Source organism: Carlito syrichta, unplaced genomic scaffold (genome assembly GCF_000164805.1).
Source record: "Carlito syrichta isolate Samal-C Ts95f unplaced genomic scaffold, Tarsius_syrichta-2.0.1 Scaffold306175, whole genome shotgun sequence".
In the NCBI taxonomy this organism is placed as follows: Eukaryota; Metazoa; Chordata; class Mammalia; order Primates; family Tarsiidae; genus Carlito; species Carlito syrichta.
This window is the reverse complement of record NW_007250271.1, coordinates 221501-246570: the sequence shown is the minus strand read 5'-3', so window position 1 is coordinate 246570 and position 25070 is coordinate 221501. Positions and strand designations below refer to the sequence as shown.

At 40.5% G+C, this 25070-nt stretch overlaps 1 protein-coding gene across 2 annotated transcripts in view; it reads right to left on the bottom strand.

Moving 5' to 3' along the window:
• FAM120C (family with sequence similarity 120C) overlaps window positions 1–25070 on the bottom strand; it is a 112983-nt gene that overhangs the window by 25550 nt on the left and 62363 nt on the right. For both annotated transcript variants that reach the window (XM_008062955.2, XM_021714957.1), the window contains exon 10: window positions 21597–21846. In XM_008062955.2, the coding sequence (XP_008061146.1) occupies window positions 21597–21846 (250 nt within the window). The remainder of the gene's footprint in view (window positions 1–21596; window positions 21847–25070) is intronic.

Sequence of the window (25070 nt, the reverse complement as noted above, 5' to 3'; positions counted from 1 at the left end):
TGCCCCTCCTGGCCACCGCAGCCTCGACCCGCTGGGCTCCGGTGATCCTTCTGCCTCAGCCTTCCAAGTTGCTGGAACTACAGGCGCGCGCTACCACACCCAGCTAGTTTTTGATTTATTGTAGAGATGAGGTCTCGCCAAGTTGCCCGGGCGAGTCTTGAACCTGCGGGCTCAGGCAATTAATTCACTCACCTCGGCCTCCCAAAGGCACGGGATTACAGGCTGAGCCACTGAGCCCGGCCCTGCCTCTTTCCTTAGCATAATTTTTGTATTGCTTTCCACTCCAACCCTATGTGCTAATTTTTGTTTTAATTACACTTTAAATTTTGATATTATTTTAGACTCATATAATTGTAAGAAGTAAAAGATTTCTTGAAAACCTTAGCAAGTTTTCCTAATGGTAATATCTTGCACAGTTGTAGCACAGTATCACTACCAGATATCGACATTGATTCAGTCAAGATATAGAACAGTCCCATTGAAGGGTGCAGGAAGCGACCAGAGGGGCGGCTCCCAAAATGGCGCCGACACACCGCACTTTGAACAAAGGCCCTCGGTCCGGCCTCCGCGAGCACAATTCACCGCGTGTGCCAATTTCAAACCTTCCCAAAGGCACCGCCCTGTGCGCCAATTTCAAACCTGCAAGCCTCCAATCAGTACCCAGTTTTGTTATGCGTCCAATAGGACCATAACACGGCATTGGCCCCACCCTACTCCCATGCAGCTCCTCCAATAGGAGCATAGCACGGCCCCTTCCGGTCCCTGTCAGGCTGATAAATACAGCCCTCTCCCTACAACTCTCTCTCGGTCTCTCTTTTTCTCTCTGTCTCTCTTGCTCTCTCTCTCTCTGTCGCTCACTCCCTCTCTGCAGCTCTCTCCCCGCCTCTCTCCCACTTACTCTCTCTCTTATTCTTTTTTCCCGTTACAGATCCCCTCTGTAACAGCCACTTTAATAAATCTCTTGGTCCTGGCCGGGTGTGGAGTCATTACTGGCGCCGAACTTCTTTCACCCATCACCACAAGGATCCCTCAAATTACCTTTTTTTTTTTTTTTTGAGTTGGAGTCTCACTCTGTCGACCAGACTGGAGTGCAGTGGCCGCTCCTGGCCCCCGCAGCCTCGACCTGCTGGGCTCCAGCGATCCTTCTGCCTTAGCCTTCCGAGTAGCTGGAACTACAGGCGCATGCTACCACGTCCGGCTGATTTTTTGATTTATTGTAGAGATGAGGTCTCGCCAAATTGCCCAGGCAGGTCTCGAACCTGCGGGCTCAAGCAATCCACTCACCTCAGCCTCCCAAAGCATGGGATTACAAGCTGAGCCACCGAGCCCAGCTATCATTATTTCTTATGTTAGCCATTCTAATAGGCATGTAGTAATGTCTTTGTGATTTCAATTTGCACTTCCTAATAATTAATGATGTTCAATATCTTTTCATGTGTTTCTCTGCTATTATGTATTTTCTTCAGTGAAAGATTTGTTCTTGTCTTTTGCCTGTTTTCTTTTTTTTTTTTTGAGTTGGAGTCTCACTCTGTTGCCCAGACTGGAGTGCAGTGGCCGCTCCCAGCCACCATAGCCTTGACCTGCCGGGCTCCTGCGATCCTTCCGCCTCAGCCTTCCAAGTAGCTGGAACTACAGGCACGCGCTACCACACCTGGCTAATTTTTGGTTTATTGTAGAGATGAGGTCTCGCCAAGCTCCCCAGGCGGGTCTCGAACCCGCGGGCTCAGGCAATCCACTCACCTCAGCCTCCCAAAGCACGGGATTACAGGCTGAGCCACCGAGCCCGGCTTTTTGCCTGTTTTCTAACTGGATTGTATTTTTTCTTACTCTTGGGTTTTAAGAGTTCCAAATATGGTTTATAGACATTTCCCTCAGTTTGTAGCTTGTTTTTTCATCTTCTTTGTATGGGTTTTCAAAATGTTGTCAAGGGACAAACATTTTTAATTCTAATGAGTCCCACTCTATCAAATTCCCCTGTAAAAGTTGTAATTTTGTGTTTTGAGCTAATATTTGTATAGGATCTGAGGTTTAGGTTGAGGCTCACTTTTTTTTTTTTTTTTTGCCTATAGATATCCTATTGCTTCAGCACCATTTGTTGAAAAGGCTATTCTTTCTCCAATGAGTTGTTCCTGAAACTTTGTAAAAACCAGTTGAACATATTTGTGTAGTTCCATTTCTGGGTTCTTTGTTTTGTTCCACCAATCTATATTCTTTAGCAAATACCCTACTGTCTTGAGTACTTTAGCTACATAGTAAGCTTCAATATTGGGTAGAGTGAGCCTTCTACTTTTTTCTTTTTTTTCCAGCATTGTTTTAGTAACTGTTAGAGCCTGTGCCAAATCTAACTAATCTAATGCAAAACTTGCATTAAACCTGTAGATCAATTTTGGGAGAAATTACATCTTTACTATAGTAAATCTTCTAGTCCATAAATTAAATCCACTTATTTAGGCCTTCTTTGATTTCTTTCATCAACATTTAGCATAACGATTTTGAGGCTGATTAATGATTCAGACTATATCAGTGGTTTGACCTTATTGCTGAATAATAGTCCATTGATGACATACTACATCATGTTTATACATTTACGAGTTGCTAGATATTTCGGTTATTTCTACTTTTTGGCTATTATGAATAATACCTCTATGAATATTCATGCACAACTCATTGTGTGGACATATATTTTCCATTTTCTTGGATAGACACCTAGAAGTGAAATTAGTCATATGATACATTTATGCTTAATCGTTTTTTTAAATTTTTTGAGTTGGAGTCTTACTCTGTCACCCAGACTGGAGTGCAGTGGCACGCTCCCGGCCACCACAGCCTCAACCTGCTGGGTTCCAGCGATCCTTCTGTCTCAGCCTTCCAAGTAGCTGGAACTACAGGTGTGCACTACCATGCCCGGCTAATTTTTTTTTTTCTGGCTAATTTTTTATTTATTGTAGAGACGAGGTCTCACCAAGTTGCCTGAGCTGGTCTTGAACCTGCAGACTCAAGGCAATTCACTTACCTCGTCCTCCCAAAGTGCTGGAATTACAGGCCGAGCTATCGAGCCCGGCCTATGCTTAATCTTTTAAGAAAATGTCAAACTAATCTCCAAAGTAACTATAACACTTTAAGCTCCCACCAGCAATATATGAAGGAATTCTAATTCTTCAACATCCTCACCAACATTTATTGTCTTACATTTTTATTATAATAATTCTAGCTGAGTGAAGTGGTATCTCATTGTGGTTTAAATTTGCATCTAACGGTTACTGAAGTTGAGAATCTTTTCATGTGTTTATGCTCCAATCCTATATCTTCCTTGGTGAAATATCTATTCATATCTTTTACTCATTTTTTTTTGAGTCAGTCTCACTCTGTTGCCCAGGCTGGAGTGCAGTGGCATGCTCACGGCCACCGCAGCCTCAACTCTGCTGGACTCAGGTGATCTTTCCACCTCAGCCTTCCAAGTAGCTGGAATTACAAGCACGTGCCACCATGTCCAGCTAATATTTTGATTTATTGTAGAGAAGACGTCTTGCCAAGTTGCTCAGGCTGGTCTCAAACCCATGGACTCAGGCAATCCTCTCACCTTGGCCTCCCAAAGTGCTGAGATTATAGGCATGAGCCACTACACCTGGCCTACTCATTTTTTAATTGGGTTGTTTTCTTACTATTGAGCTGTAAGAGTTTTTTATATTTTCTGGATACAAGTCCTTCATCAGATATATGATTTGTAAATGTTCTTCCAGTCTGTGGCTTGTCTTTTTCAGTTTTTTCTTTTCCCTTTCCTTCTTCTTTTTATTTGTCAGGGGTCTCACACTGTCACCCAGACTGGAGTGCAGTGGCACAAACTCCTAGACTCAGGTGATCCTCCCACCTCAGCCTCCTGAGTAGCTGGGACTACAGGCACACACCATCATGCTCAGCTACTTAAAAAAAATTTTTTTTGTAGACATGAGGTCTATGTTGCCCAGGGTCGTCTCAAACTTCTGGACTCATGCAGTCCTCCTACTTCAGCTTCCCAAAGTGCTGGCATTACAGGTATGAGCCACTGCATCTGGCCTTTTTTAGTTTCCTAATGATGGATTTTGAAATGCGAGCAAATTCTGTATTTTGATCAAATCATATATGTGTGTGTGTGTGTACATTTAGTGGAGTATGCTTTCGCTGTTGTGTTTAAGAAATCTTTGCCCAATCCAAAATCACGAAAATTTTCTCCTATGTTTTTGTCTTCTTTTTTGAGTTGGGTTCTTACTCTGTCACCTAGCCTGGAGTGCAGTGGCACACTTACTGCTCACAGTAACCTTGACTTCTGGGCTTAAGTGATCCATCTCAGCCTCCCGAGTAGCTGAGACTACAGTTGCATGCCACCACGCCTGGCTAATTTTTAAAATTTTTGTAGAGACAAAGTCTTGCTATGTTGCCCAGGCTGGTGGTCTTAAACTCCTGGGTTCAAGCAATCCTCTCGGCCTCCCAAAGTACTGACATTAATTATAGGCATGAGCCACTGTACCCAGCCACTGTTTTCTTTCTAAGTTTTATAGTTTTTTTGTTGTTTTTTGTTTGTTTTTGAGTCGGTCTCACTCTGTCGCCCAGGCTGGAGTACAGTGGCACACTCACAGCCACCACAGACTCAACCTGCTGGGCTCAGGCGATCCTTCCACCTCAGCCTTCCAAATAGCTGCAACTACAGCTAATTTTTTGATTTATTGTAGAGACAAGGTCTCACTATGTCTCCCAGGTTGTTCTCGAACCCGTGGGCTCAGGCAAACCTCTCACCTTGACCTCTCAAAGTGCTGGGATTATAGACTTGAGCCACTGTGCCCAGCCAATTTTATACTTTTAACTATTACATTTGGTTTGTGATTCATTTGGGGTAATATCTGTGTATAGTGTAAAGAGACTAAATTCATCATTTAACTCATTGTCCTTCATTATCATTCCAATTAAATAACAATTACTGTCATTAGAGATGCATATGTTTATAATTATTATCTTCCTGATATATTGACTCTTCTATCACCATAAAATGTTACTTGTCTACAATGACATTAAAGTTTATTTTGTCTGATATTAGTACAACAATTACAATTTTTTTTTTTTTTTGAGTTGCAGCCTTACTCCATCGCCCAGGCTGGAATACAGTAGCACACTCACGGCTACTCAGTGTCGACCTGCTGGACTCTGGCAATCCTCCTGCCTCAGCCTTCCAAGTTGCTGGAATTACAGGCGCACACTACCATGCCTGGCTAATTTTTTGATTTATTGTAGAGATGAGGGCTCACCAAGTTGTCCGGGTTGGTCTCGAACCTGCGGGCTCAGGCAATCTACTCGCCTCAGCCCCCAAATTGCTGGGATTACAGGCTGAGTTGTTGAGTTCGGCCTATAATTTTTAGATGGTTATTATTTACATGCTATATTTTTTCAATTCTTTTTCTTTCAACTGTTTTTGTGTCTAAAATATATCTCTTGTAGACAGCATATTCATGCTTTTTATCTAATCTGATAATCTTTCTTTTGAAAGAGATTTCTCTTTCTCTTTGTCCAGCCAGAATCCTTTATATTAATATATTCTGGATACTAGGTCCTTATCAGATATATGATTTGCAAAAATTTTCTCCTACTTTTTAGATTGTTTTCACTTTTTTTGGTGGCATTGTTTCCAACACACAAACTTTAAATTTTGATGTAGTCTAACCTATCTAGTCTTTCTTTTGTCACTTATGCTTCTGGCATCTTATCAAAGGAACCACTGCCTAATCTGTGGTTATGAAGAGTTATACCTGTTGTCTTCTAAGAATTTTATAGGTTTTGCTTTTACATTTAAGTTAATTTTTGTGTATGATGTGAGACAGAGGTTTATCTTCATCCTTTTATCCAGTTGTCCCAGAACCATCTGTTGTAAAGCCTGTCTTTCCTGCACTGAATTGTCTTGGTATCCTTGTCAAAAATCAATTTGACATAAATAGCAGCATTTATTTCTGGACACTCAACTATATTCCATTAATTTATATGTCTATTTTTATTCTAGTATTTAATAACTTTAGCTTTGCAGTAAATTTTGAAACTGTACAGTGTGAATCTATAATTTTGTTCTTTTTTTTTTTGAGTTGGAGTCTCACTCTGTCGCCCAGACTGGAGTGCAGTGGCCGCTCCCGGCCACCGCAGCCTCCACCTGCTGGGCTCCGGCGATCCTTCCGCCTCAGCCTTCCAAGTAACTGGAACTACAGGCGCGCGCTACCATGCCCGGCTAATTTTTTGATTTATTGTAGAGATGAGGTCTCACCAAATTGCCCAAGTGGGTCTCGAACCCACGGGCTCAGGCAATCTGCTCACCTCAGCCTCCCAAAGGCACGGGATTACAGGCTGACCCACCAAGCCCAGCTGAATTTTGTTCTTTTTCAACATTGTTATTCTGAGTCTGTACTACTTTGTTTTTTATTGCTTATAACAATTCCTGAAACTGGGTTATATATAAAGAAAAGAATTTATCCAAAAAACCCAAAGTCCAAAGTCTCATCTGTGACCCTGTGAAATCAAAACAAGTTACTTGTTTCCAAGACACAACAGTGGGACAAGTATAGGGTACACATTCCCATTCTAAAAGGAGAAATAGGCAAGAAGAAAGGAGTAACAAGTCTTGAGTAAGGCTGAAACCCAGCAGGGCAGGCATTACATCTTAAGAGCTGGAAGCTGACCCCAAGTGCAGCCTCCTGAACATAAGGGGGTAGGGGTTGAGCCCCCAAGGCCTCAGGCAGCACTGCCCTTACTACTTTGCTGGATGCAGCCCATGTGGCTATTGAAACTGGCTGGAATGTGGTGCTTGAAGTTTTCCCAGGTAGGCAGTGATTCTATAGTTCTGGGGTCCTGGTGGCAGTCCCAGTTCCATGGTTCCACTAGGCATTACCCTAGTGGGAACCCTCTGTGGTGATCTTGCTCCCATGGCTCCAATAGGACCTGCCCTTATCGGGGTCTCTGTGACAGCTCCAACTCCACATTCCTGCTGGGTGTTGCTATAGTGAGGGCTCTCTGCAGTGGCTCTGGCCCTGCAACAAGTCTCTACCTGGGCCCTTAGGCTTTCAAAGTTGTCCTCTGAAATCTGAGTGGAGACTGCTAAACTTCCACAGCTCTTGTTTTCTACAAGCCTGCAGAGTTATCACTGCATGGACATCAATAAGGTTTGTGTCTTACTTATACCTTTAATGGTATTATTAATATGATAGATTAGTATCTGCCATTTTGAATTTTATGTTTCATATGTCCTTTGTTACTTCTCTTTTTACTGTTTTGTTTTAGGTGGATGTTTTTCTAGTGTAACATTTGAATTCTTTTAATATTTATCTATCTATCTACGTATCTATTATTTTTTGAGTCAGAGTCTCACTCTGTCACCCAGGTTGGAATGCAGTGGCATGCTCATGGCCACCACAGCCTTGACCTGCTGGGCTGAGGCAATACTTTTGCCTCAGCCTTCCAAGTGGCTGGGACTATAGGCATGAGCCACCATGCCCATCTAATTTTTTGATATATTGTAGAGAAGAATTGCTGCTGTGTTGCCCAGGTTGGTCTCAAATCCCTGGACTCAGGCAATTCTTTCACTTTGGCCTCCCAAAGTGCTGGGATTACAGGCATGAGCCACTGTGCCTGGAAGCCTTTAATAATTTTTTAAATTAAAATTTTGAGTTATTTTCTCTAAGGTGTATAATATACATATTAACTTATCAGTATCTGCTTCAGATATATACTAACTTTATCCAGTGAAATATCAAAACTTTATTCCTATATAGCTCCATTCCTTCTCCTCTTTTTTGTGATATTACTGCTGTACATATTATGCCTACACAAACCCAACAAAATATTGTTACAATTATTATCTTATGTAATCTTATGTCTTTTAAAGCAGAGAATAAAGGATTGAAAGCATATATTTATAGCTTTTGTTTTATTATTGTAATTATTTCTGGTTCTCTTCATTTATCTTTTTTGAGTTGGAGTCTCACTCTGTCACCCAGACTGGAGTGCAGTGGCCGCTCCCGGCCACCACAGCCTCGACCTGCTGGGCTCCGGCGATCCTTCTGCCTCAGCCTTCTGAGTAGCTGGAACTACAGGTGTGCACTACCACACCTGGCTCATTTTGATTTATTGTAGAGATGAGGTCTCGCCAAGTTGCCAGGCGGGTCTCGAACCCGTGGGCTCAGGCAGTCCACTCACCTCAGCCTCCCAAAGGCACGGGATTACAGGCTGAACCACTGAGCCCGGCTATCTCTTCATTTCTTATTGTGAATTTACCATCTGGTGTCATTTTCTTACTCTAACACATCTTTTTCCTGTCTACTTTCTTTTTGCTGATATCATCAAATATATTACATTTCTATATGCGATAAGCTCAACAGTACAATTATTTATGTATTGTTTTATGCAACTGTGTTTTTTTTTTTTGTTTTTTTTTTTTTTGCGTTGGAGTCTCACTCTTTCGCCCAGGCTGGAGTGCAGTGGCACACTCATGGCCACCCCAGCGTAGATCTGCTGGGCTCTAGTGATCCTTCTGCCTCAGCCTTCCAAGTAGCTGGAACTTCAGATGCCCACTACCATACCTGGCAAATTTTTTTGATTTATTGTAGAGACAAAGTCTTGCCAAGTTGCTCGGGCTGGCCTCAAACCTGCGGGATCAGGCAATCCATTCGCCTTGGCTTCCCAAAGTGCTGGGATTACAGGCTGAGCCACCGAGCCCAGCTGCAATTGCTTTTTTAAAAAGAGAAAAAAGGAGAAGAAATACACAATTATACTGTCATTTATAAATGTCCTACATAATTACCTTTACTGGCATTCTTTGTTTTTACATGGATTTGAATTACTGTCTGCTGTCACTTGCTTTCAGCCTGTAAAACTTCCTGTAGTTTTTTGTATAAAGATCTGTTAACAACAAATTCAGTTTCTCTTTATCTTGAAATGTCATTTTTAAAATGTAGTTTTACTGAATACAAGACTCACAGTTGATAATCATATTTCAACACACTGAATATATTGTCCCACTGCCTTCTATCTTCCGTTGTTTCTGATAATAAGTCTAATATTTGTGGTTCTCCTGTGCATGATGAGTAGTTTTTCTGTTACAGCACTTAAGCACTTTTTGTCTTTGGCTTTCATTATTTGTGCTATGATATGTCTGGTGTGGTTCTGTTTGCATTTATCCTACTTGGAGTGTATTGAGCTTCTTGGACATACAGATTAATATTTTTCATCAAATTTGGGAAGTTTTTAGCCCTTACTTTAAAAATAGTTCATTTTCTGTTCCCTTTTCTCTCCTTTCTTTCTGGTACTATTACATGTATGTTAGTGCACTTAATGGTGCCAACCATTTCTCTTAGGCTCTGTTCATTTTTCTCTCTTTGTTCTTCGCATCACATAATCCCTATTGATCTATCTTCAAGATTGCTACTTCTTTCTTCTGCCAGCTCAAACCTACTGTTGATCTTCTCTAGTAAGTTTTTCATTTTAGTTATTGTACTTTTCACCTCCAAAACATCCATTTGGTTCTTTTTAATAGTGTCCCTTTGTTGATATTCTCTAGTTGATGAGATATTGTCATCATGCCTTCATTTATTATGCATGGCTTCATTTGGTTCTTTGAACATACTTATAACAATGCTACGAAGTCTTTGTCTGCTAAGCTTACCATCTGGGCCCCTTCAATTGCCTGCTTTATTTATTGTGTATGAGTCACACATTCATGTTTCTTATACATTTTATATAATATATTGTAGCAATCCTCTAGCCCAGGGCTGGTCAATGTTGTTTGGTTGATCTCTTGTATAGTTATTTAGTGACTTGGCTGTGCTAATTCTGTGAAGTCTATCTCCCATGCAGGGTGTGGCCTCTGATGTCCCTGCTGAGGTGTCACCTCTGGGTCAGGATAAGCTACTAATTGGTCAATGGTCATGCTTATATCCTCTCAGTCAGTTAGATTTTTTCCCTTTACCATTGAATATATGTATGAAGTAAGGCTCTATCATAGTTCAGGGAGTTTACATTTTTTTAGTCCTATATTCAGTGAGGGAGCAGTACCTTGGAGGATCTTTCTTTGATTGCTACTAAGAAGGTATAGCCTTGGACATTCACACAATCTTCCAGACTGGAATGATACATTTGATTTTAGTTTTAAGTCTGGCTTCCTAGGAGTTGCCAATGTGTGAAAATAGCTTATTTTCAATATTTGGTCAGACGTGCTGTTTCAACTCCTTGTGCCAGTGAGGCATCTTTCCTTTGTTGATGGGTTTGTATGTGGCTTGAGGTAGTGGTCCCCAAGCTTTTTAGCATCAGGGACCAGTTTCATGGAAGACAATTTTTTCACAGACCCAGGAGGTGGGGGGATGATTTCAGGATGATTCAAGCACATTACATTTATTGTGTACTTTATTTCTATTATTATTACATTGTAATATATAATGAAATAATTATACAACTCACCATAATGCAGAATCAATGGGAACTCTGAGCTTGTTTTCCTACAACTAGACAGTCCCATCTGGGGGTGGATGGGAGACAGCACTAGCATCACCACCTCAGCTCCACCTCAGATCCCCAGACATTACATTCTCATAAAGAGTGCGTAACCGGCCAGGTGCAGTAGCTCATGCCTATAATCCCAACACTTTGGGAAGCCGACGTGAGAGGATTGCCTGGGCCCACGGGTTTGAGACCAGCCTGGGTAACTTGGCGAGACTTCATCTCTACAATAAATTTTTTAAAAATTAGCTTTTGGCATGGTGGCGCGTGCTTGTGGTCCCAGCTACTTGAAAGGCTGAGGCTGAAGGATCGCCTGAGTCCAGCAGGTGGAGGCTGCAGTGGCTGTGAGCATGCCACTTCACTAGAGCCTGGGCGAAAGAATGAGACTCCAACTCAAAAAAGAAAAAACAAAAGTGCGCAACCTAAATCCCTCACATGCACGGTTCACAATAGGGTTCATGCTCCTATGAGAATCTAATGCCCATGCTGACGGAACTCAGGAGGTAATATGAGTGATGTGGAACAGCTGTTAACACAGCTGATGCTTTGCTCACTCATCTACTGCCTGCCACTCACCTACTGCCTGCCACTCACCTCCTGCTATGCCGCCCAGTTCCTAACAGGCCACTGGTCCATGGTCCGGGGCTGGACACCCCTGACTTGAGGAATGCTTTAAAGTTAGCCCCATGTCCTGTTCTGTTGCTTCTGAGTGGGTGCCATCTAGTCCATGTACTTGATTCTGAGTTGACTGTGATTTCAGGAGGGCTCTGCTTGACTGTTTTCTTTCCCTGGTTCTCTCTATAAAAGTTTTGGATGCTCTGCATTTTGCTTATATAATTGGAGCTACCACTCCTCACTTAATTGCTCATCATCAAGATCTCTATTGTTTTCAAATACTCTTAAACAGAGTTTTCCATGCTTTGTTCTAAATAAAGTCAGTCCCTTCAGGCAGAAGAGTGGAGCTCCTTGTCCTTATGGTCTGCTTTCCTCCCTGAGAAGAACTTGATGGTTTCACCATAGCTGGGGCTGCTTTCCCCAGAGTGACAAGTAACACCCCAGCTATACATTAAGCATTAAGAATGGGGGGAAGGAGGAGACAAGGCACCTTCCAGTGTGGAAACTCTTCTCTACACATTAGCTGGGGTAGGCACAATTGGGTCCCTGAGTATTCTTGGCCTCTGCCCCTGGATTAGAGCTTCTGCCCTACGACTATGGGTTCAGAGGGTGATCCTCTTGGCTAGGTTCAACCCTGTTGTAGCATGTACCAGAATTTCCCCCCTTTTTAAGGCTAAATAAGATTTCATTTTATGTATATACTACATTGATGGAAATGGGTTCCTTACATTTTTTAAACTATTTTTTTGTTTTGCTTTTTTTTGAGTCAGAATCTCACTCTGTTGCCCAGGCTGGAGAGCAGTGGCACGCTCACCTCCACCACAGCCTCGACTTGCTGGGCTCAGGCGATCCTTCAGCCTCAGCCTTCCAAGTAGCTGGAACTACAGAAGTGTGCTGCCATACCTGGCTTATTTTTTTATTTATTGCAGAGTCAAGGGCTCATCAAGTTGCCCAGGCTGGTCTTGAACCCCTGAGCTCAGGCAATCCTCTCACCTCAGCCTCCAAAGAGCTGGGATCATCATCTTGTGGTTCTCTTGTTTTTTCTCTCGCTGCTTTCAAGATTGTCTTTGTTTTTTAACAGTGCCTAGGTGTGAATCTTTTGAGTTTATACTACTTAAGAATGTTGATCTTCTTAGATGTGTAGATCTCATCAAACATATTTTTCTAATTGTCTTCCTCTCTCCTGGGAGTCTTCTTATGCATATGTTGGTATGCTCAAGGTTATCCTAAGCTCTCTTACACTTTTCAGTTTTGTTCATTCTGTTCTTCAGACTAGATAATCTCTATTGATCTATCTTCAAGTTCACTATATTTTTTTAACGCATCTCAGATCTGCTGTTCAGCCCTTCAAGTTAATTTTTCATTTATTATATTTTTCAACTCCAGAATATCTATTTGGTTTCTTTTTTGTAATTTATTTTCTTTGTTGCTATTCTCTATTTGAGGAATCACTGTTATCACACTTTCCTTTAATTATTTTTTCTTTTCTTAATTTCTTTTTTTTTTTTGAGTCAGAGTCTCACTCTGAGGAATCACTGTTATCACACTTTCCTTTAATTATTTTTTCTTTTCTTAATTTCTTTTTTTTTTTTTGAGTCAGAGTCTCACTCTGTTGCCTAGGCTGGAGTGCAGTGACACCATCACGGCTCACTGCATCCTCAACTTCCTGGGCTCAGGCAGTCCTTCCACCTCAGTTTCCTGAGTAGCTGAGACTGCAGGCGCATGCCACTCTCTCTGTTAATTTTTTGTAGAGATGAGGTTTTGTCGTGTTGTTCAGGCTGGTCTTGAACCCCTGGGCTCAAGCAATCCTCTTGCCTTGGCCTCCCAAAGTGCTGGGATTACAGGTGTGAGTGACCATGCCCGGCTATTTATTTACTTTTAAAATATGAACTTTTCCAAATAAGTTATTTCCATTTTGATTTTGATTTTGATTTACTTATTTTGAGTCAGAGTCTCACTCTGTCGCCCAGGCTGTAGTGCAGTGGCACACTCACGGCCACACCTTTGACCTGCTGGGCTCAGGCAATCCTTCCACCTCAGCCTTACAGGTAGCTGGAACTACAAGATCATGGCACCATGCCCGGCTAACTTTTTAAAAAATTTATTACAGAGACAAAGTCTCGCCAAGTTGTCCAGGCTAGTCTTGAACCCCTGGGTTCAGGCAATCTTCTCACTTCTGTCTACCAAAATGCTGGGATTATAGACGTGAGCCACTGTGCTGGGCCATTCTTTCCACTTTTATGTCTACCTTCCTAGGGCGGTCTCCCTTAGATCAGCATAGCTTGTTAGTAAGCTAGTGATTGGTTGGTCAAAGCTGTGTTTAAATACCTTGAGCAATAAGGCTTTCATCATTTCCAAGGAGTTCTGGTGTATGTTAGGGTATGAATTAAAAATTCAGGCAGTTCACAAGTCTGTCCTGCCTTTTATTTTCACCTTGTGCAAGGCTTCATGCTCAGCCAGGTACAAATATATAACTGGGGCTCTCTATGCCTCTCTTGAGTGTGCATGTAGTCTTCCAGATCACCAGGAATATATCAGAACTTATCAATAAGCTACCCTTATAGTTAACTTATTGCCCAAATCTCCCAGTTAGATTTTTGGCTTGGTGTATTACAGCCACAGGCAACTGAGGTATTTATTTGCCTTCTCTGACAGCTGTTGTTTTTCTTTTCTTTTCTTTTTTTTTTTGAGTTGGAGTCTCACTCTATCACCCAAGACTGGAGTGCAGTGGCCGCTCCCGGCCACCGCAGCCTCGACCTGCTGGGTTCCAGTGATCCTTCCGCCTCAGCCTTCCAAGTAGCGGGAACTACAGGCGCGCGCTACCACGCCCGGCTAATTTGGTTTTTTTATTTATTGTAGAGATGAGGTCTCGCCAAGTTGCCCAGGCGGGTCTCGAACCCTCGGGCTCAGGCAATTCACTCACCTTAGCCTCTCAAAGGGCAGGATTACAGGCTGAGCCACCAAGCCCGGCCAGCTGTTGTTTTTCAAAATACCCCACGCTTGAAGCTTCTTTGTTTTCATTTAAAAAATTCCTTTTCTATCTCAAGGTTGGTTAAAGTATTGCTTAATTTTTATTCTTTTATCTTTTTTGTTTTACATTTATCTCTGTAATCAATCCATCTGGACTTTATGTGAGGTATGGCTTTAAATGAATGTTTTGTTCATGACCCACCTGGGCAACTTGGCAAGACCTCATCTCTACAATAAATAAAAAATCAGCCAGGCGTGGTAGCGCGTGCCTGTAGTTCCAGCTACTTGGAAGGCTGAGGCAGAAGGATTGCTGGAGCCCAGCAGGTCGAGGCTGCGGTAGCTGGGAGCGGCCACTGCACTCCAGTCTGGGCGACAGAGTGAGACTCCAACTCAAAAAAAAAAAAATAATGTTTTCTCTTCAAATACTAACCCAATTCTCCAAGCAATAATTATTTTAAGAATTCATCTCTTCCTCATTGACTTGTGATTATCCATTAGCATATTTCAAGTTCTAATGTTTCTAGAATCTTATTCAGTGTTATCTGCTCTAAAACAATGACCTTACAATTTTTACATCAGTGTCACATTATTTTAATATGAGTTATAATACATTTTGGGTTTTTTTTTTGTTTGTTTGGACTCTCACTCTGTCGCCCAGACTGGAGTGCAGTAGCCGCTCCCGGCCACTGCAGCCTCGACCTGCTGGGCTCCGGCGATACTTCCGCCTCAGCCTTCCAAGTAGCTGGAATTACAGGCGTGCGCTACCACGCCTGGCTAATTTCTGATTTATTGTAGAGATGAGGGCTCGCCAAGTTGCCCAGGCGGGTCTCGAATATTTTGGTATTTAATAGGGCCAAGGCACCTCCTATTTGTCCTTTTAAAAAAAATTCTAAGCTATTTTTGTTTATTTGTTTTTCCTTATGAACTTTAGAATTATTCTATCAAGTGAATGAACACTTGCTCTTACATATCTTTATTCTTTATATATGAGAATGGCACACAGAACCCCAAATACCCTATTACAGCTGAAAGTAGATAGATTTGTTTCTCAGGAAAGACTCTTTAACTTTACCCATAAACCCATAAACTAAAAGGAGGAATCTTGTCTAACTTCATGTTCCATCTCCAAAATTATTCAGCTTTTTTTGTCTTTGTTTTTGTTTTTACTTTTTTTGAACTCTAGGTTCTAGTACAAGTATTTTCTTTCTTTTTTTTTTAAACTCTAGACTCTACTATTGAGATTTGAATGAAATTTTACTGGAAATGACTAGGCCTTAGTGCATGCCCCACCACATTCAGAAACCTGATGGAGTTCTTCAGTATCCCTTTCTCCTCAGAGATGACTATTATATGTGCAAAGATTTTTGCCTTTCTTAACCTATATCAGTCTTTCCTACAAGACTCAATTTTTCTTTTCTTTCTTTTTTCTTTTTAATTGTAGAGACAAGGTCTCGTCAAGTTGCCCAGGCTGTTCTCAAACCCACGGGTTCAGACAATCTACTCATCTTGGCCTCCCAAAGTGCTGGGATACAGACTGAGCTACCCAAGCCTGGCTAGGACTCAATTTTTCTAGAACACCTATCCACCTATCCAAGAGCTTCACCAATATAAGCTTTAGCCACAACTTCCCCAGCATTACTTTACTTTCATGAGAAGAATCTTTTACCTATAGTTAATAGAAGAAATTGAGAAGTTTAGACTCCTAATACTCAATTAGGACACTGTTCCATGTTCCTATCCAGTGTTCACTTGATATTGCTGGGCAATGCAGTATTTAGGATAAATTCATCTTCATTTAAACTTTAATTTTAAACTTCTAACCATTTGATTTCATACAAATAATTAAAACTGCATTTTTCTACCATTTTGTCTTCTTTTAAAAATTCAGGAATTAGGAGTTGGAGAGATTTGGGTTCAATCTCTCTATCTCTTACTAGTTATGTAATCTTTCCAAGTCACTGCTCTTTTAGTCTATTTCCTCATCTATAAGTAGAGATAAATAATACCTACTCTCTAGCACCGTTATGAAGATTTGAAGCACTGTACACATAGGGCTGACTTTGCACACTGCCGGGTATGTATATGTACTATTATAGTACCTCTTCTTAATGATTTTATAAACACTGTGTTACTGATTTATATAGGGCAATTTCACCATAGACTAAATGACTCCAGATGTTGCCTTTTAGAGTCTTTTAGAAAAGCAATTTCGCTATCTTTTTCCCTGCATTTAGGTAGTAGGCTATCACCACTGCTGTCACTGGGGCTGGTTCTAAGAGTAGCTCCCACTCCCTGTCTCACCCACCTCCTTTAATATTTGCTGATTCTGATCTGTTGTTCACTGGAAAATCAGATGACTAAACTGTCAGAAATATGTCGAAATTAAAAATAATTAGGTTAAGCAGGAGGCTAAGAGATTATCTTAAGGGTAAGTATATAGAATCTATTAGACTATTAGAATATAGTCTTTGTGATAGTTATTATAGCTGCTTACAAGCTATTTTTAGTTATTTTTACATTCCTAGATATATTCCATATAACCTAGAAAACCAAATAAATAGAAAAATGAGCTATTACTATATATTTTAGAAAAAAATATAAACAAAATGTGCAATTTTGGAGTTAATATGAACAATGAAAGAATAAGTCCTTATCCATTATTGTTATTGGAAAAACTCTGTAAGTCACCAATCTTAATGTTAAGGTGATTAGAAAAGTAACACATATTAAGCATCTGTTATGTGGTAGGGCCTCTGTATGCATTATCTCAATGTTCGAACAGGTCTAAGAAGTAAAAATTATAACCATTTATAGTGAGAAAACAGATGCTAGAATCAGAATTCAAACTAAAGTCTGCCTGGTTTCAAAGCTCAGTGCTCTACAACTCTGGTGACTTGTAGGGCTCAACCTCCCCTTTGCACAAAAACTTACTTCAAATAACCAATGAGAAAGTGTACTTGAAAATAGAATATCATCCATAACCACAATATATACATAGGAATTAATTTTTTTTTCTGTTTTGAGTTAGAGTGTTGCTCTGTCACCCAGGTTGGAGTGCAGTGGCACGCTCACAGCCACCCCAGCGTCAACCTGCTGGACTCTGGCGATCCTTCCACCTTAGCCTTCCAAGTAGTCAGAACTACAGGCGTGCAATAACATGCCTGGATAATTTTTTATTTATTGTAGAGACGAGTTCTTGCCAAGTTGCCTGGGCTGGTCTCGAAGCCCTGGGTTCAGGCAATCCACTCGCTTCGGCCTCCCAAAGTACTGGGATTACAGGCTGAGCCACCGAGCCCAGTCAGGAATTAATTTTATAAATCAACAAAAACACACACTGGGGGAGAAACACTTTTTCAATGAATGGTGCTGGGAAAATTAAAGCAGCATCTGCAGAAGAATGAAACTGGACCCCTATCTCTCACCATATATAAACATCAACTCAAGAGGGATTAGAGTATTAAATATAAGACCTTAAACTATGAAAATCCTGCTGCTGGGTGCAGTGGTTCACTCCTGTAATCCCAGCACTTTGGGAGGCAGAAGTCAGAGGATTACCTCAGCCCAGAAACTTGAGACCAGCCTGAGCAACATGGCAAGACCTCATCTCTACAATAAATCAAAATATTAGCCAGGCATGGTGGCACATACCTGTGGTTCCAACTACTTGGAAGGCTGTGGCAGAAGGATTGCCTGAGCCCAGTAAGTTGAGACTGTGGTAGTTGTGATCATGCCACTGCACTCAAACCTGGGCGAAAGAGTGAGACACTAAAAAAACAAATAAAACAAACAAAAAAGAACTAGAAGAAAATCTAGGAAGAACTCTTCTGGACATTGGCTTAGGCAAAAAATTCATGATTCAGACCTCAAAAGCAAATGCACCAAAAATAAAAATAGACAAATGGGACTTAAACAAGAAATCTTCTGCACCGCAAAAGCAATAATCAAAAGGCAACAGACAACCTGCAGAATGGGAGAAAATATTTGCAAACTAGGCATCTGACAAAGGATTAATATCCAGAATCTACAAAGAACTTAAACTCAACAACTACAACAAGAAAGCAAATAACCCCATTAAGAAGCAGGCAAGCTGGGCGCAGTGGCTCATGCCTGTAATCCCAGCACTTTGGGAAGCTGAGGTAAGAGGATTGCCAGGGTTCAAGACCAGCCTGGGCAACTTGGTGAGACCTTGTCTCTACAACAAATTTTAAAAAGTAGCCGGGCATGGTGGCGTGTGCCTGTAGTTCCAGCTGCTTGAGAGGCTGAGGCAGAAGAATCGCTTGAGCCCAGCAAGTCGAGGCTGCAGTGGCCGTAAGTATGCCACTGCACTCCACTACAGCCTGGGTGACAGTGAGACTCTGACTCCAAAAAAAACAAAACATGCAAACAAAACACAAGAAGCAGCAAAGCACAAGAATAGACATTTTTCAAAAGAAGACATACTCATGGCCAACAAGCATATGAAAACTGTTCAACATCACTAATCACCAGAAAAAAGTAAATTAAAACCACAATGAAATACCATCTCACACCACTCAGAATGGCTATTATTAAAAAAATAAAAATAACAGATAGAGAAAAGGGAACACTTATATACTGTTGGTGGGAATGTAAATTAGTATGATCTCTATGGAAAACAGTATGGAGATTTCTCAAACAACCAAAGATAGACCTACCATTTGATCCAGCAATCCCACTACTGGGTATCTACCCAAAGGAAAATAAACCATTACATAAAAAACATACCTGACCTGTATGTTTATCGCTATTCACAATAGCAAAGATATGGAATTAAACTAAGTATTCATCAATGGATGACTAGATAAAGAAAACACACACACACACACACACACACACACACACACACACACACACACACACACACACACAAATGGAACCCTACTTAGCCATAAAAAATAATGATATTCTTTGCAGCAACAAGGATGGAATTAGAGGCCATTATCTTAAGTGAAACAACTCAGAAACAAAGTCAAATACTGTGTGTTCTCATAAGTGGGAGCTAAATAATGGGTTCACATGAACATAGAGAGTGGAATAAAAGAAAACTGAGAGTTGGAAGGGTAGGAGGGGGGAAGGGGGGTAGAGGAGGTGAGGCATGATAAATTATTTAATGGGCACGATGTACACTACTGGGGTGATGGCTATACTAAAAACTCAGACTTTACCATTACACAATATATCCATGCAATACGAGGATGCTTGTATATAAATCTATAAAAATATAAGCTTAAATGTTCATAAATATTATGAATAAATATTGTCAAAATATTGTTAAAATGAAGTATTTCTGTTCAACAAAGGATACTGTCTGTAAAGTTTAAACAAATTGTGACTGACTAGAAAAGATATTTGCTATACACAGAGACGCATACACAAACATTCAAATACAGAAAAGATATCTACTATATGTGTCTGTATACACACATAGACAATCTGACAAGAACTTCTGTAATCAACAAGAAGACAAGTAATCTAACAGAAAATGTGCAAGATAAATGAATAAGCATTTCAGAGAATGAGAAAACCCACATGGTTAATAAGCATAAAAATAAACCTCCTCTGCAGTCAAAGAAATGCAAATTAAAATAAAAGATTCTAATTGAAATCCACTGGATTGGCAATTTTTTTTTTTTTTTGAGGAGTCTTACTCTGTTGCCCAGACTAGAGTGCAGTGGGCATGCAAACGGCCACCGTAGTCTCGACCTGCTGGGCTCAGGTGGTCCTTCCACCTCAGCCTTCCAAGTAGCTGGAACCACAGGTGCATGTCACTACACCTAGCTAATGTTTTTATGTATTGTGAGACGATGTCTCACCAAGTTGCCCAGACTGGTTTTGGACCCCTAGATTCAGGCAATCCTCTCGCCTTGGCCTCCCAAAGTGCTGGGATTTCAGGTGTGAGCCACTGCACCTGGCCTGGATTGGCAAAAATTAAGAAGCTGTATGATATTAGCACTGGCAATAATATGAGAAAATACATTTATGTATTGTTCATAGAAATATAAATTGGTACAGCTATAATCTAGAGCAATTTGGTACTACTTAGTGAAAAATCTACATGCATATTTTACAGAATCCAGGAATTCTACTCCTGGGTATATACAATGGGGGACACACACACACATGAAAAAAACAGAATTATTTTTTGGAAGGTGGGCCCCCTTGTAGTACGGACTTCTCCCACTAGGTTAGTGTTGTAGGAACCCATCAGCAACAGTGTACCAGCTAGCATTGTTGTAAGAGGCTACGTTTGGTTTCAGTGAATTGGTTTTGGAGATTATTTCAATGTGTTTGCTTATTTCATGATGGGTGATTTCTGAGTACACCTGCCCACACCATGCTGAATGTTCAGCAGTTTTTCACCAAAAAACGGCATAACTGCATGACCCCCCATGCCTCATCCTCGCTATTCACCAGATCTCACCCCAAGTGACTTGTTTTTGTTGTTTCCATGGATGAAAAAAGTCCTCAAAGGGAAACGTTTTGCTGATGAGAAAGAGGTGAAACAAAAAACGGTAGAAGCACTAAAAGATATCAAAATGGATGAGTTCAAAAGCTGTTTTGAGCAGTGGAAAAAGTGTCTCGACAGACGTATTGCATCAAACGGACAGTACTTTGCAAGTGACTGAAGTTTAACCATGTAAGAATAAATACACGATTTTTAAAATAAATAAATTCTGGGTTTTTTGGGTCCCCCTTTGTACTTCAGATAAACTGACACAGGAATACAAAGAGACAGAGACATCTACGAATATATTCCCTACAGTACTGTTTGAAATACCAAAGAACTAGAAACAACTATCTATCAATCAATAAATAAAAAATTGTGATATTAGTATTTGATGAAACATAACCCAGCAATCAAGAGAAATAAGCCATATATGAATGTGGGTAGATCTCAAAGTAGTACTACATGAAAAAAAGTAAGAAGGGAAGGGGGGCACACCTCATCAACAAGGGTACCTGCACAGTGAATATTTGTATACCTAACCCTGAAATGTACCCAATTTTAAAATTAAAAAAATGTTAAAGTTAAAAAAAAGAAAAAAAGTAAGAAACAGAATGAGTTGTATATAGCATAATACCTTTCATGTGAAAAATGGAAAAAAATCCTACCCATATAAATACTATAGACTGGGCATGGATACATATATCTAAACAAATATGTGAAAAATGGCTTGGAAGGACATATATCAAATACCCAACAGTGAATGATTATGGGTGGAAAAAAGAAGGAAACTGAATTAGGAATAAGGACTAAAAGGGACAAAAAGTAAAGTAAAATCGAACATAAAAGAGGGACTATGCATGGACTGATGATGACAAAGGATTATAAACTGAGGAAACTATCCTAACAATCATTTTGAGTATTTCTGAAGCCTAAGCCGAACATAAAATAAAAATCTCCTCACCCTGAAATACCATTAAAACACGTTTTAAAAAAATGTCAAAAATGTAAGAGAAAGGAACTGGTCATGACTCCCTGTCACGTGGCTTACCGGAGTACACAGCACATAAGCAGCAGATGGGTAGGGACATTAGCTGGATTGAGCATACTGGGTGTGTCTGACTTCATACAGGCCAGGAAGGCCCGCATCCTTCTGTTCTTGTCCTCGACTGCTTTTCCTAGCCAGAGCTTCTTGAGGTTTGGGCAAGTCCATTCCCGAAATGTCAGTGCAGACACCAGCTCAGGGGTTTGAGGTGACTTTCCTTTATAGGCAGACCACTCTTTAAGGATCACTGAAGGAACTGGAAAACAGAAAGTGAGGAAAATAGACGCTAAAGATCTCTGAGCATTTCTGCAGCTAGCTACAAATGACAAGATCTGATGTATTTCAACATCTTTTAATTTTTTTGTCACTATAATTTTTATTGTTAGCAGCAGTAGCAGCAGGAATAGTATTTACTAAGTACATGATATATGTTAAGTACTATATATATATATGTGTGTATATATATATATATAAAATCTTATTATTCACAAAAATCCTGCAAGGGAACTATTATGACTACACTATCACAAAACATAATGCTCATTTTGCAGATTAAAAAAAAAGTCAAGGCCCAATGTCATAGTTCTTAATTACTTTGAAACTCATTTCTTTTTTTTTTTGAGTTGGAATCTCACTCAGTCGCCCAGACTGGAGTGCAGTGGCCACTCCCGGCCATCGCAGCCTCGACCTGCTGGGCTCCGGCAATCCTTCTGCCTCAGCCTTCCAAGTAGCCGGAATTACAGGCATGTGCTACCACGCCCGGCTCATTTTTGATTTATTGTAGAGATGAGGTCTCGCCAAGTTGCCCAGGCAGGTCTCGAACCCGTAGGCTCAGGCATTCCACTCACCTCAGCCTCCCAAGCGCGGGATTACAGGCTGAGCCACCAAGCCTGGCTACAAAATAATTTTTAAAAATTAGACGGGCATGGTGGCACATGCCTATTAAGGATAAAGTTGCTTTGTGGACAAGTTCTTGCATGAAAAAAGTCTTCATTTCTCTGATATAAATGCCCAAGAGTATAAGTGCTGGGTTGTATGTTGTCTATTTTTAGTTTTGAAAGAAACAAATTAAATGATCTTCCAGAGTGGCAATATTATTTTACATTCCCACAGTAATATGTGAATGATCCAGTTTCTCTGCATCCTCTCTGGGATGTGATTATATCACTATTATTCATCTTAGCCATTTTGATAGATATATGAAGGGGACCCAAAAAATCCAGAATTTATTTATAAAAAATTGTGTATTTATTCTTGCATGTTTAAATTTCAATTACTTTCTTTCTTTCTTTTTTTTGAGCCAGAGTCTCATTCTGTTGCCCAGGCTGGAGTGCAGTGGCACGCTGCTCACGGCCATTGCAGCCTCGACCTGCTGGCCTTAGGCGATCCTTCTGCCTTGGCCTTCCAAGTAGTTGGAACTATAGGTATGCGCTATCATGCCCGGCTTATTTTTTTGATTTATTGTAGAGATGAGGTCTCGCCAAGTTACCCAGGTTGGTCTCGAACCCATGGGCTCAAGCAGTCCTCTTACCTTGGCCTCCTCAAGTGCTGGGATTATAGGTGTGAGCCACTATGCCTGGCTAAATTTCAATTACTTTCAAAGTACTCTCGGTTTGATGCAATATACCTACCAAGCCACTTTTTCCACTGCTCAGAACAGTTTTTGAACTCATCAGTTTTTCTTTTTTTGAGTTGGAGTCTCATTCTGTCGCCCAGGTAGGAGTGCAGTGGTACACTCATGGCCACTGCAGCCTCGACCTCAGCCTCAGCCTTCTAAGTAGCTGGAACCAAAGGTATGTGCCACCACGCCCAGCTAATTTATTTTTTTGTAGAGACGAGGTCTCGCCAAGTTGCCCGGGCTGGTCTCAAACCCCTGGGCTCAAGGCAGTCCTCTCGCCTCAGCCTCCCAAAGTGCTGGGATTACAGGTGTGAGCCACTGCACCTAGCTGAACTAATCAATTTTAATGCCATTTAGTGCTTCTGCCATTTTTTGTTTTACCTCTTCCACAATGGGAAAATGTGTCTCTTTGAGGACGTTTTTCATATGCCGAAGCAAAAAAAAAAAAAAAAGTTGCTCAGGATGAGATCTCGTGAATAGGGAGGGGAGGGGGTCATGTCATTTTTGGTGAAAAACTGCTGAACACTCAGCATGGTATGGGCAGGTGTGCTCGTAAATCACCCATCATGAAATGAGCAAGCACAGTGAAAGAATCTTCCCCCCAAAATTCACTGAAGTCAAATGCAGCTTTTTGCAACAATGCTAGCTGGTACATTGTTGCCAATGGGTTCGTAGAACACTTACCCAGCAAGAAAACTGTACTATAAGGACCCGTCCTCCAAAAAATAATTGTTTTTTTCCCCCTTTGGTTCCTCCTTGTATAGTGATACTTCATTGTGGTTTTAATTTGCATTTCTCTAATGGCTAATGATTTTGAACATGTTTTTATGTCTTTACCTACCAAGTATGTATCTTCTTCAGTAAAATGTCTTTTTATGTCTTTTGCCAATTTTCTAATTTGATTGATTGTTTTTGCAATGTTCAGTTTTGAGAGTTCTTCATATATTTTAGATACTACTATAGATATGTGGTACTTGTTTGCCTATAAATATCCAGTTGATCTAATACCATCAAAAAATATTATCCTTCCAACAAAGTACTTTTGCAACTTCATCAAAAATTAGGTGGCTGTACTCACGTGGGACTATTTCTGAATGCCATACTGTGTTCCATTGATTTACATGTCAATACCTCTGCCAACATCACAGTCTTAATTACTGTAGCTACATTTTAAATCTTGTAATCAGGTTCATTGATTGCTTCCAATTCATTCTTTCTTTTCAAAACCATTTTAGCTAGTCTAATTCCTTTGTCTTTCCATATAAATATTAAAATAACATTGTCTAAATCTACAAACAATAGGAATTGTGCCAGACCTGTGTATCAATTTAGGGAGAATTGACATCTTTACTATGTTGAGTCTTCCGATCATGAACATGTATGTCTTTCCGTTTATTTAGGTCTTCTTTGATTTCTTTCATCAGTATTTTATAATTTTCAACATATTAGATTTGAACACCTTTTGTTAAATTTATAACTATTTCTTTGGAAGAACTGTAAATGGTATTGCGTTTTTTGTCTCAGTTTCATATATTCATTGTTAGTATACAGAAAGACAAATGATTTTTATGTTTATTTTGTCTCCTGCAACCTTAATAAACTCATCTATTAGTTCCAGGAGTTTTGTAGATTTCTTATGATTTTTCTACATAGACTGCATGTCATCTGCAATTACAAACAGTTTTATTTCTTCCTTTCTGATCTCTACGCCTTCTATTTCATTTTCTTGCCTTACTACTCTGGCCAAAACTTCCAGTACTATGTTGAGTAGTAGAAAGAGTGGACATTTTAGCTTTGTTCCTGATTTTAGGAGAAAAACATTCAGTCTTTTGCCATTAAGAACAGGCAATCCTTGCCGGGCT